General features: G+C 41.8%; 1 protein-coding gene across 2 annotated transcripts in view; it reads left to right on the top strand.

The window, feature by feature from the left end:
• The window catches only part of Parp11 (poly (ADP-ribose) polymerase family, member 11), a 132824-nt gene that overhangs the window by 96497 nt on the left and 23689 nt on the right, over positions 1-12638 (top strand). For both annotated transcript variants that reach the window (XM_013511664.1, XM_013511662.1), the window contains exon 8: positions 11652-11721. In XM_013511664.1, the coding sequence (XP_013367118.1) occupies positions 11652-11721 (70 nt within the window). The remainder of the gene's footprint in view (positions 1-11651; positions 11722-12638) is intronic.

The raw sequence follows: 12638 nt of genomic DNA, 5'->3' as shown, positions 1-12638 counted from the left end.
GCAGGGTGCGTGGGGCTCAGAGAGTCTGCTTGCCTGGCTCAGAGAGCCTGCTCGCCCAGCCCCCAGCCGGAGAAGTCCCCTGGGCCACTCAGTCCGGATCTCCTCTATGCCGCCATAGGGACTCAGTCTGTAATGTCGGCGGGGTCCTTGTTCACCCGTTCTGCCCTCAGGGATTAGATGGGAAGTACCTGGCTCTCTGTGTGCGTTTCAGCTGGGAATCGTGGTGGTGTGCGTCCAGCACAGACTCGAACCCATGAGCCCTGCCACTCCCGGAGAACTTGCTGTCTGGGCGCAAGGCGTGCAGGGCTGGGGGAGCCTGCTCAGCAGGTTCAGAGAGCCTGCTCACCCCACCTATCCCCTGGGCCTCTCTGTGCCGCAGCAACTCAGTCTGTAATGTCCCTGGGGTCTTTGTTCTCACGTCCTGCCCTCAGGGATTAGATGGGGAGTACCTGGCTCTCTGCATGCGTTTCAGCTGGGAATCGTGGTGGTGTGCGTCCAGCACAGACTCGAACCCATGAGCCCTGCTGCTCCTGGAGAATTGACTGTCTGGGCGCAAGGCATGCGGGGCTTCTGCCATGATTCTGATGGCCTTTCCTTTATAGGTAATCTGTTTCTTTTCTCTAGCAGCTTTTAATATTCTGTTCTTTTGCTGGAGATCTGGGAACTTGACTGTTATATGTCTGGGTGTAGTTTTATTTCGGTTGTGGTTGTTTGGAGTTCTAAATGCCTCATTAATCTGTATATCAGGTTCTGTTTCCATGCTTGGGAAATTTTCTGCTATTATTTCTGCCAATATTCTTTTTATGTCAGTTGTGTTGCCTCATGCTGTTTCATTGATTCCTATTATTTGTACATTATTCCTCTTTGCCTCATCTTGCAGCTGTTGAATTGACTTTTCCTGGATCCTTGTTGATTTTACAAGATCCTTTCTTTCACGGTCGCTAGCTGCCATGCTGTCTTCACAGTCTGAGATTCTATCTTCAGCTTCATTCAAGTGGTTTTGGTAGCTTTCAATGGCAGCTTTGTTTTCCTGGAAGTCTCTTTGGATCTGGTTCATGCATTCTAAGTCTTTTCTATATTTTTCATTGAATGCTTCCATCCATTGCCTTTGTTCTTCTATTTTCTTATATGTTTCTCCTTCAGACGTTTTGAGCAGTTCTTTCATTATTATTGTCATTTCATTTTTGGACTGAGAGATTATTTCTCATCTCATCACTTCTATGGCCTTAAGGAGTTGTTTCTTTACCTCCACTGCAATCATTTCAGCTATTTCCGGCATGTGTTTACCAAGTTCTCCTATGTCGATGTCTCCTGGACTTGTTCTGAGTGGGGTGGAGTTCTGGGATTGTGTTTTAGTCCTTCGTCTTGTCATGTTTGATACAAGATGCAGAAAGCTCAGTTTCCCTCTTCAGTGGCTGCACAGCCAAGGCCACTAGTGTCCCTAGTTTTCCTTCTGGTCAGGTTTGCCCCGCAGTATCCTCTGAGAAGCACTACTTAGTCTTGGGTTTTTCAGCAGTTGTTGATTTGTATCTAGTTATCCCAGGTCTCTGATGTGGGCATTGGTGTCAGCTGATGGCAGACTCTCTAATCCACCATCCCTGTGCAGTGCAGGGCACATGCATGGCCCAGACTCGGGTTGCACTGGTGTGACAGTCTCAGCCCAGTAGACCTATGTCCCCAGGCAGTTCAGGATACAGTCAAAACCCAGACGTGAAGTGCAGGTTAGACTGATTGTGAACCACCTGATTCTATGTCTCCAGTCAGTTCAGGACACATACAAGAACCAAATGCAGGCCGGATGGACAGCAATCACAGACTGCTTGTGCCTGCGACCCCCAAGGGGTCTGGGAGCAAGTAAAGCAAGGACTCAAAACGTGGGACCAGCAGCTCTTGGAGCGCTCATTCACTTAGCGCAGGGCATGCGCAGGAAGGGCCCAGATGTGAACCCCGGTGAGAGCAGTCCCTGGGCCTTCTGAGTGAGGACCTCCTGTCTGCCACGGATGCATGGAGCACAGAGTCTCAGACTGTAATGGCCACAGGTTTCTAGGCTCTCTGCTCTGCCTCAGAGCAGGGAGATGGGAAATACCTGGCTCTCTCTTCAAGTTTCACCTGGGAATCATGGTGGGAGCAGGTCACAGCCTGCCTAGTTATCTAGAATGTACAATAGATATTGTGAAATGGAATGAAATTGTTTAAAAAAAAAAAAAAAGAAGTAGGAGGGTGAAAAGGGGAAAGGAATGATGGGAAAGGGAGAAAAGTACAAGGTAGCTATACCAAACTATCTCTTAGTTCATTGAGAAGGAAGGTTCATGGTAATATCGATTGGAGAATTTTTATGCCCATATCTTGTACTCTGAGTAACTACTTTGAAGATGACAAAATACAATGTATTAACTATTGTTATTCTCCTATTATTTTATTATGAAATTCTATTTTACCTTTTTTTTAATGAAATAAAAATGAATAACCAGGAATCTTATGAACCATTTTCTGCCAATGTATTTGATAACTTAAATGAAGTGAGAAATTCATTGAGAAATGCAAACTAGCAAAGCCTGTTCAAAAATAAAATGAAAAACTCTATATTTTGAATCTATAATTTAGAACTTGTCCAGAAACTTCATACCCAAATGACTTCACTTGTGAAGTCTATCAAATACTTAAGGGAGAAATAATACCAATCCTACAGAAATGCTTTTAGAAGTTAGAAGAGAAGGAATGCTTCTTAACTCATTTTATAAATCCAGCATTAACCTGATACCAAAACCAAACTTATTACTAGAAAGCTACTAATGTCCTTTATGAGCAAACTATTAACAAGTTAAATCTAGCGATATATAAAGAGAATAAATTTTATGAGAGTGGGGTTTATTTTAGGGATGCAAAATTAATTTAACCTTTGAAAATCAAGTAATATAACACAGCACATTAATAGACCAAAAGCAACACCATACGATCATATCAATGGATGGAGACAAAGGACTAGAGAAAACTGTTTCATGGTAAAATCTCTGAACAAACTTTAGTACAGACCTACCTTAAACTAATACTGTAATCTGACACCATTCTTTCCACCCCTCACCCCAGTTACTGGAGATTGGATCCCGGGCCTTTGCACTGAGCTACATCCTCAGCCCTTTTAATTTTTATTTCTCATTTTAAGACAGGGTCCTGCTAAGTTGCTAAATTGCCCAGGCTAGGCTTGAATTTGCAATCATCCTGTCTCTCCCCCAGATTGCTAGGTTTACAGGCATGCACCACCATGTCTGATGTCTAACATCATTCTTATCAGTGAACAACTGTATTCTTTCTCCTTAAAATTAGAGACAAGGCAATAATGTCTATTCTTTCCACTCTGACTCAACAGTATATTGATGTCCTTATCAATACAATAAGGTAAGAAAAAGAGATCAAAAGAGGAAAAAAAATGAAGAAATAAATTGGAAAGGAGAAAGTAAAATGATGTTTATTTGCAGCCAGCATAGTTTTGTGTATATAAAATTTTTTTAAATCTACAAAAATATAGAACCAGTTAGAATTTGTGGATATTATGCAATATGTAAAAATCAGCTGTATCTCTATATGCTAGCAATGAATAGTTAAAGCTTGGAATAAAAGACTATCATTTGAAATACTGTTAAACAATATGAAACACTAGGAATAGATACAAGATATCTACAAGACTTTCACACTAAAAAGTATATGTTTACTACTCAGAAGATTCAATGTTGTTAAGTTATCTCAGTTTATTCTATATGTTCAACACAATAGTAAACTGACTCTTTGTATGAAAACTCAAAGGTCTTAGAACAGCCGAGGCAATTTTGTTAAAGAAGAAAATTTAACCTGATTATTGAAAATTAAGCAAGATTTCACAACATATTGAAAACTATGCAAGATAGCATGATAATTAAAATAGACAAGAAAATCCAGATATAGACCCACACATATATGATTGAGTGATTTTGATCAGAACTGCCAGTTCAATGGGAGAAATTATAGTCTTTTCAGCAAATAGTGTTGCAATGACTGGACAGTCCTATGGAAAAAAGTATGTGCTTAATAATCAGAGACTCAATATTGTTAAAATGTCAGTTATTCTCAGTTTATTATATAGATTCATAAGCTCTACTTTTGTTAATGTATAATATTAAGATTTTGAAGCTATAATTTATACTATTGATATAGTCATGGAATACACATACCCACATATATGGAGAAAGAGAGAGGGAGGGAGGGAGAGAGGGAGAAATAGAAAAAGGATTCTTTAGGTTGACTTACAGGATCAGAGGCTATTCTGGATGGTCCCACTGGCCATCTCACCTGAGAGTCACAGGACCTACTACCCTCAGTCCAAGAAGCTGGAAGCCTCAGAACAAGAGGCACCAAACAAGAAGGACTCAAGGCCTGGATTGGAAGCTCCCTGGAGAGTCACTCGTACTTGTTCCTGTTGAAAGGCTTAAAAAGCTGGAATCTGATGTTCACAGTTGAGGTCAACGGTGATATTCCTACATGCTCATCCAGAACTGAGCTTTGCATATGCAGGCTGACTTCTTTCTTCCTCCCCTTTTCATTCCATCTGGGCACAAGGCTACTGATGCTGCCATCCACAGCCAGGGCTGGTCTTCCACCTTCTGGCTGCTGGACTGCATGGCACCAGTTGTGAGTAAGCAGGTGATATGTTCATTTACTTAAATACTACTGGTACAACCCTGATGAATGCAGAGCTGTTATGTACAATAAAAGGAGACATAAAAGATTATATGGTGTATGATTCTGTTTATATGAAATTCTAGAATGGCATATCGTGTGTGTGTGTGTGTGTGTGTGTGTGTGATGGGAATGCACTGCCTCACTTATCATTGTTACAATAATGTATACACTTTGTCAAAGCCCATCAAAGGCACCCTTAAAATGGAAGATGGAAAAAGAATGGAATATTTTCAACAAAAGTTACAAATTACTGAGGTGTGTAGCAGTGCAGATAAACCACACAGACAGACTGAGTGAAAGAAAGCAAATACTCAAGATTATATTACATTAGTCTGTCAATTTGAACTTCTAAAACAGGTAGAAAATTACTATCATGAGAAAAGTCAAAGATATGTTGCATCTGAAGTGGAGCTGGGGTGCTCCCGGCATGCACTGCCATGCCAGGGGAGAGGCTTGAGTCACTTCCTGGGTGGTGGGAATATTCGGGGTCTTGACTGGAGTTTGAGTTACACAAGCTTATGCCACAACTCAGTGAACTGTACACTTGAAATCTGTAAATTTCATTGTGTGTAAATTATACCCGAATAAAGTGCTCTTTAAAGTAGAAGATACTGCAGTGTGCATTATTTCATTTGTTCTTCACACTGTTTCTATGAGGGGAATAGGGTAAAAATTCCCCATTTCACTGTTTAGAAAATGCAGTGCTTGCCTGAGGCTGTGCAGCTAGGATAGCAGTCAGTCTCTTCACTCCTGTTCCTCTCTTCCTTTTTCTAAGCTGCTGTTTAGTGGCTGTAACTGAACCCTGGGAAGCACTATACGTTGGTCTTTTATCAATAAGCAAGTGAAATATGGTACTTCAGGGCTCAACCCAACACGTGTGATTCCTGAAACGATGGACCTAAAATGAAAGCAGGAACATAAAAATATCTTCTGTGGCGGTATTTCACATGGACACAAGTACAGTGTTTAAATTGCAGCCCACGTCCCATCATTTTCTCCATTCTTTGTTAAATTGCAAAGGAAAACCATTCAGACAACAGCAGACAGCAATTCTGGACAGCTCATACTCAGGGGAGCTGCTGGCTGCAGCTGTGTCGCATTTGCACTTTGCAAAGTTCAGATAGATGAGGGGCTGGCTTGTCAGAATATCTGTCACCATTAGTACCGTGTCTGCACACACTCAGCCACAGCCTTTCCCTTTTCCCTTTGATACCCTTTCTCCTGAAAGGCAGGGATGGAAGCAGCTGATGTCCCCAAACAGAGAATCATCAGTTTATCTCTCATTTGCTGTGATGTAAAAGTGAGAGCATCCTACTAAGTTCTCAAGGTCTAATTGTGTGAAGTGATGGAGTTGGGGCTTTATTGCAACTGGGGTATAGAAGCATGCACTGTGTAAGATTAGACATCAGGTGATGCAGTGGGGTTTTGTTCTGATTTTTACATAAACCATTTGGGAAAAACTTTTTTATTTATTCCAGATATTGTCATTATCCATTGGCTTCTCAAAAGGATTACTTTGGTCTGGATAATGTGTAGCTTTGCCTGGGCAGTGAGTTATATTTCTGGGGGCACACACACACACACACACACACACACACACACACACACACAGATCCTTCAGAATAGTACCCTTTGGGTGTCCTTCTACCTCTAGATAGGGCTCTTTCATTCCTTCCCAGATTTTGCAGTCTCCAAAAATGCCAGGGATGATGACACACGTGCTAATTGCCATGAACTTTTCTTTGAGGGAAGGATCTCACTAAAAGAATCTATCCACCCCCCCCCGACCGCTTTCTCAACGAGCACCCACTATGTGCCAGACATATGAAAATGACATAACCCTTCTCTTCAAATTACCTCTAATGACAGAGGCAGATATATGCTCAGATAATCATAACACAGTTTTAAAGTACTATGATAAAGTAGGCATTTAATCTTGGAAAGTTAACTTAGGGATACATGGTGAAGGAGCTTATGAACTGTGCTACAGGGTTAGCCTTTCTTGGGAGAGCAGTGGGCCAGTAGGAAGCTTGGAGTGTTTTAGGCAGGGGTAGTCATGGTCAGAGCTGAGGGCTGACAGTGTTACTGGCCCCTGTCACTGGCTTGGTCTCACTCTCCAGATCTCTCACTGGTAGCATGTCTCCACAGCCAACTCTGTGACCCCTCTTCAGCTCTTCCTCTGTTCTTTCCTTCTCTAGCTACCCCCTTCACTTCTGTGGCAGGTGAAATCCCTGACCTCATTGCTTTAAACAGGATCAGAGTGATGTCTCCCAACTTTGTATCTCCAGCACAGACCTCTCCCTGGCCCATATTCTGCTATATCTAAAACAACCTTCATTATGTGGTCTCAGACTTTTCATGTCTGGCATAATAAACATCACTACCATTCACCCAATTAGTTGTGAAGCAACTCCCTGTGCACATCCTTTTCTCTTTAATAGTCCACATTGATCCATCAAGCCCAGTTTATGTCCATAAAACACCCTGAATCCATCCATTTCTCCCCGCCTGCACCATCATCCTCACCAAAGCACCAAGATCTCCTATTTCTGCTATTGCAGTGGCTCCCTAACTTTCCTTTTGATCATATATTAGTCAGAGTGATTTGTAAAAACATGTCAGTCGGTACCATCACACTTACAAAAAGTCCCACCTCTTTCTGCAGACCAAAGGACTTCCTGTTATTTGGTCTACACAACCTCACCCTGGATGCCCCCCCTCAAGACTCTGCAGCCTTGTTCTTGTTCGGCCTCTCTGACTTGTGCATTGACTCTTCTCTTTCCCCCAGGCTGTGGACAAGACTGGCTGCCTCTCCTCTTCAGTCCTCCACCTCTGTGTGCTCTTCCTGAGCCACTGTTTTATGCAGATCCCTGGTCCTCAGTCTTATGTCACTCTATTCACTTGCCCTAGAATACCATGATGCAGATTCATTTAGTCTTATTATTATTATGTGGTTCTCCCACTAGAACATAGCTCCATGAAAATAGGGACTTTGTTATCACAGTGTCCTTGAGCCTAAAAAGGACCCTGATATACAACACATATCTCAAGTACATGAACATGATTTATCAGGGGGCTGTGGAAATCTTCAGATAAATGATTATGGGGCTCAGAATAAATCAGTAAATGTCAGGAGGAAGGCAGAGGAAGTTCACTGCCCACATAGAAGACTGAGTCAGCAGGGCTGTGGCTGGATGCGTGGGGATGAGGAAAGGAGGAAAGGGTATTTCCTGTTCACACACAGCGATGTCAGTGATGTCATGTGGAACTTGGGAGGAGCTGGAATGAGTGAGGGGCACATGCAGGGGTGGGCCCTGGAGCAAGGTAAGAATAACAATGCTTCGATTGTTGAATCTTTCAGGATTTTAAGACAGTTTGACAAGTAGAATTAGAGAGTAGATATTTTTCATTTGAAATCCATGCTTTTGCAATTTATACATGTGTTAAAGATACTATATCTGAGTGTAGTGCTTCTCTCTACTTCTTGTCCCAATACTTTCTCTCCCTTTTTACCTTTCAGAAATATGTTTGTTCTGATAAAATAAAGAAACTCTGGGAAGGGTATGCTACAATTTAACTGACAGAGATTCTGTGTATGTTTTTATTTTCTAAGATATGTTTGGTCTTTGTTCTGTATGTTTGAGATGAGGCCTCACTATGCTCCTAGAGCTGGCTTTTAACTTTTGCCTCAAGAGCTCCTCCTACCTCAGCTGGACTATAGACATGCACCATGGCACCTGGTTTTAATATAACATTTTTGGGTTTCAAAACACTTAAAATTTATTGGCCTACTTCACTTGTTCAGCTCCTTAACACACTTTGAGCCCAGGAGGTGAAATTCACTGAGTCAAATAAGTGGAGAATTTTAGGTCACATAGTTCAGCCAGGGGATAAGAAAAGGCCCAAGTTAAAACTTGCCAAGAGGCTACTCTCCAGAGCCCAGCAGAGCCTCCATTAGTCAAGTTGCCAAATGGCATCGAGTGTGAACATCTGCCTCTCAATACTGTGGAAGAAGTCCACAGGACCCGGTGGTGTGTTTTCTTTCCCAGCCTCCGTGCATGAGTTCCGCTGAAGTTAACAGCTGTCCTAGGCAACACCTCAGTCCATTTCCCACTGCAGGGTGTTTCCAGTGGTGCCTTTGGATTTTGGAGAAGTGACTTCTTGAGTGAATGTGTGTTTTGTTTTGTTAATGACACTGCCAGCCTCATTGGATGCAGGACATTCAGCTTCAGGTTTCTGCACCCTTTCTTGAGAAGCAACCCCTTCATCTCCCCTTTCCTTTTGGCTTCCATTGCAGGACTTCTGGCCTAAGCAGATGCTTTGTATTCATAGCCTTCTACAGCTCAAGTAGTCTGAGGAATGAGCATTGGAAGAGAAAGCTGATAAAAACTTTGCAGATTTGTCAGACTTCTCGTGCTCTTCTCTGTCTGCCTGGGGCATTGCTATTTTGTCTAGGCCAAGGAGTAGACAGTGATCAAACAGGCCCTGAAGCAGCATGACACACTCACCGTTTTCCTGTCATTGCACAGGCAGCAAAGACCAGGCCAGCAGCCTGTGAAACACCAGGTGGAACTCATCTGAAAGGACCAGACCACATCCTCACTTCCTAAGCTTGCGAAGAGAGTACCTTTTGAGCAAACCATGCCTGGGCTCCTCCGGGGGAGACCAGATCTTCCCCTTCTGAGCTGTACATAGTTCTGGCCATGTATGGCCCAGAGAAGGCTGTTCACAGCCTTCTAGAGACCACATACACTACCATCTCAGGGCTAGATGGGGCTGAGAGGTCATCCGGCGTAGTGCTGTGTTCCCATATCATACTGGAAAAGTTCTCAGAAGTAACTTACAGATCTTGCCTGGATAGAGCCAGGGTCTGGCATCTATTATTTAAATGCTTCTGAGTGGAGAAAGTGTTAGCCCTGCCTGTCTGAAGATGAATTAAAAATTGTACCTGGTGTTCAATGCCCTATATAATTAGACTCCAATTTATATTAACAGACTAACTTTCTGCTCATCAGTACCTATTCTGCATTTTAGCAAAATGGTGGCTTTGTGCATTCCCATTTCTAAGACCCTCTTCCACCAGCCATGTGTCTTTCCTTCTACCTATCTTTCCTGCCTTTTCTGCCGATCTATTTTCTACCTATCTCTGCCAGTCAAAATTACATCCCACCCTTACGTTCTCCTTTTAGGTGGTACTTTCTCCATGAAGGTTTCTCTGGTTGTTCTCACTCCAAGACTTTTCCTAGTGCCCTGATAGCTCAGTTAGTCCCTCTGTTACCTGATGCTAGCTTAGTCATTTGTGGGCACAGCTAGTCTACTTCTTGCTTTAACTTTATTGTAAATTACCACAGGACACAGCCCTTCTTTTTCAACTCCATATCTCCCTCAGCACAGCCTTTTGCACTTAATAGTAGCAAGGTAAGGATCTGTTGTGAAATGAATGAGAATCAAGAAATGAGGAAAGATGGCCAGGCATTGTGGTGCAGGCCTGTAATCCCAGCATTTAGGAGGCTGAGGCAGGAGGATCACTGCAAGTCTGAGGCCCAGCCTGGGCTCCATAGTGAGTTCAAGGCCAGCCTGAACTACATAGTGACAGCCTGTCTCAAAAACTAAAAAAAAATAAATGAGTAAAAAAAAATGAAATAAGTAGTTAAGTAATTCTAGGCCCCTGAAAAACTCAGCTGGTTCTGGATCCAGACTAAAGGAGAAAGCAAAAGGAAGAAGTACGCTGGCTTGAACTCTTTTGAAGGCAACCAGCTGCAGCCCCAAAGAAAGTTCTTCCCTTTAAAAAAATGCAAAACCAGAAACAGCAAACAGAGTTGGCAAAGGAAGTGATAACGTCAACCCTCCTTTTCTTCACAGATGTGTCATCCAAATAAAATGCAAAGCTCAAACAGCAAGTCACCACATCTCTACTTCGCTTCTTCCACTTCAAGTTTTTGGAACACACACATGCATATGGGCACACACTCATACACACACACATGCACACATGCCTAGGGGGACAGGCCTTAGGAATGTTTCATAATCTTTGCATTACTTTCTTGGTAGGGCAGAAAGTGTCATCCAGAACACACACTGGGGAAATGTATTATAAACATTCAGATTCTTTTGAGAAGAGCTGATATTGTTGGTAAAATTTATGTCAGCTGGATTTCTGCCATTACTGGTATCAAAAATACTTCCATTTGGGGAGGCTGAAAGCTATCATGCAAGCAGCTGGAAGCCTGGCATATAGTCCCACAGATCCTGGTGGCAAATTCTGAGGGCCCTCTGGGATGACAGGCAGCAAAAGTAGGCAGGGCCTGAATAGGGCTGGCTTTGGCTGGGCCCGTTGCATGCTCAGGAAGAGGGGCAAATTTGTCACAACAAGATGTCGTTGTCCACTCAGGTAAAGAGCTTGTCACTCCCTGTTTCCTTCCTCCAGGGGCACACCTCCCATGCTAAAATAATACTATACATCAGGTTAAGTTGGTTTTGTTCGGTGTTTTATAAACAGCATTACTGAAGTATAATTTACATAACTTAAAGTCCACCCACTATAAGAGTACAACTTAATGATTGATTGATTGATTTAATTATTTATTTATTTTATTTTAAAGATAGAAGGAGGGAAACATTAACAGACATACAACATTCTATAACATCACAAGCACAGTACAGACAATACAGAGTTACAAACAAAGTGGTAGGGAATTAACAATGCTTGTTGTATTACATATTGATATCTTCAAAGTGGCTTCTCATGAAAATGGATATGATTTATGATAAATTCATATAGTTGGAAAATCATCATCACAGTCCAGTTTTATAATTTTGCTATGGTCCTGAAATTCCACTAACCCATTCATGCCTAGTGTCCCATTTCTGAAACACCACAAACAATGGAATATAATAAATATCTCTCCTTCTAATTCTTGTTCTTTGAATTTTTCTAGGTAACATATATGGATTTCATACAAAGAATTGCAACCTTCAGCATAAATGGCTTAAACAAGCTCTCTTGCAGTGAGTACTGACTCCCACCCCCAAGATATCTGCTTTCTTCTCTGTAATTTGGATTTTCTGGACCTTTTATACATGTGGAATTATGCTTTTGCATCTGGCTTTTAAAAAATTTTATTGGCATATTTTAGATATACATAATGATAACATTCATCATAGGGAATTTGTACCTGCATGTGATATATCTTGATTTCTGTTTTTCTATCATTCCCCTCCCCTCCCTTCAACCCCTTTTCCCTCCTTATTTGCAAGAGCTTTGCTTCCATTTTTTCTTCTATTTTCTTTCTTCCTTGTCCTTCACTTCCCTTCCCCTTCCCCTCATTTGTTCCCCTTCCCGTTTGAACATTTTCTTCTCATTTCCCAATATCTAGTATACATTTTGGTCAGTATTTATACTTTTGGTTTCTAGCACAAAAGAAACAATGTGGTATTTAAACATTCATGTCTGATTTATTTCACTTAAGAGCATGGTCTCAAGGTGTATCCATTTAGCTAGAAATGTCTTAAGCTAATCCTTCTTTATAGAAGAGTAGTAGTCCACTGTATAGAAAATCTATATCTTCTTTATCCATTCTTTGGTTGATGTGCCTTTAGTCTGTGTCCAAGATTTAGCTATTACAAACTGTGCCACTATAAACGTGTGTGCATATATCACTGTAGCATGATGTTTTTAATTTTTTCAGGATGATAGCAAGAAGAGGACTAGCTGGGTCAAACGGAACCTCTAGTCTTAGTTTTTTGAGGAATCTCTACTCTGAGTTCCATAGTGTTTGCACCAGTCTGCACTCCATTTGGTGGGAGTTGGAGAAGGGTTCCTTTTTCCCCACAAGGCTGCCAGCATTTATTATTGGTTGATTTCCTGATAATTGCCATTCTTTCTGGAGTGAGATGGAATCTCAGCATTGTTTTAATTTGTATCT

Source organism: Chinchilla lanigera, unplaced genomic scaffold, assembly GCF_000276665.1.
Source record: "Chinchilla lanigera isolate Chin_1 unplaced genomic scaffold, ChiLan1.0 scaffold00012, whole genome shotgun sequence".
Classification (NCBI taxonomy): Eukaryota; Metazoa; Chordata; class Mammalia; order Rodentia; family Chinchillidae; genus Chinchilla; species Chinchilla lanigera.
Note: the sequence above shows the minus strand (reverse complement) of the source record. Positions and strands in the feature narration are given on the sequence as shown.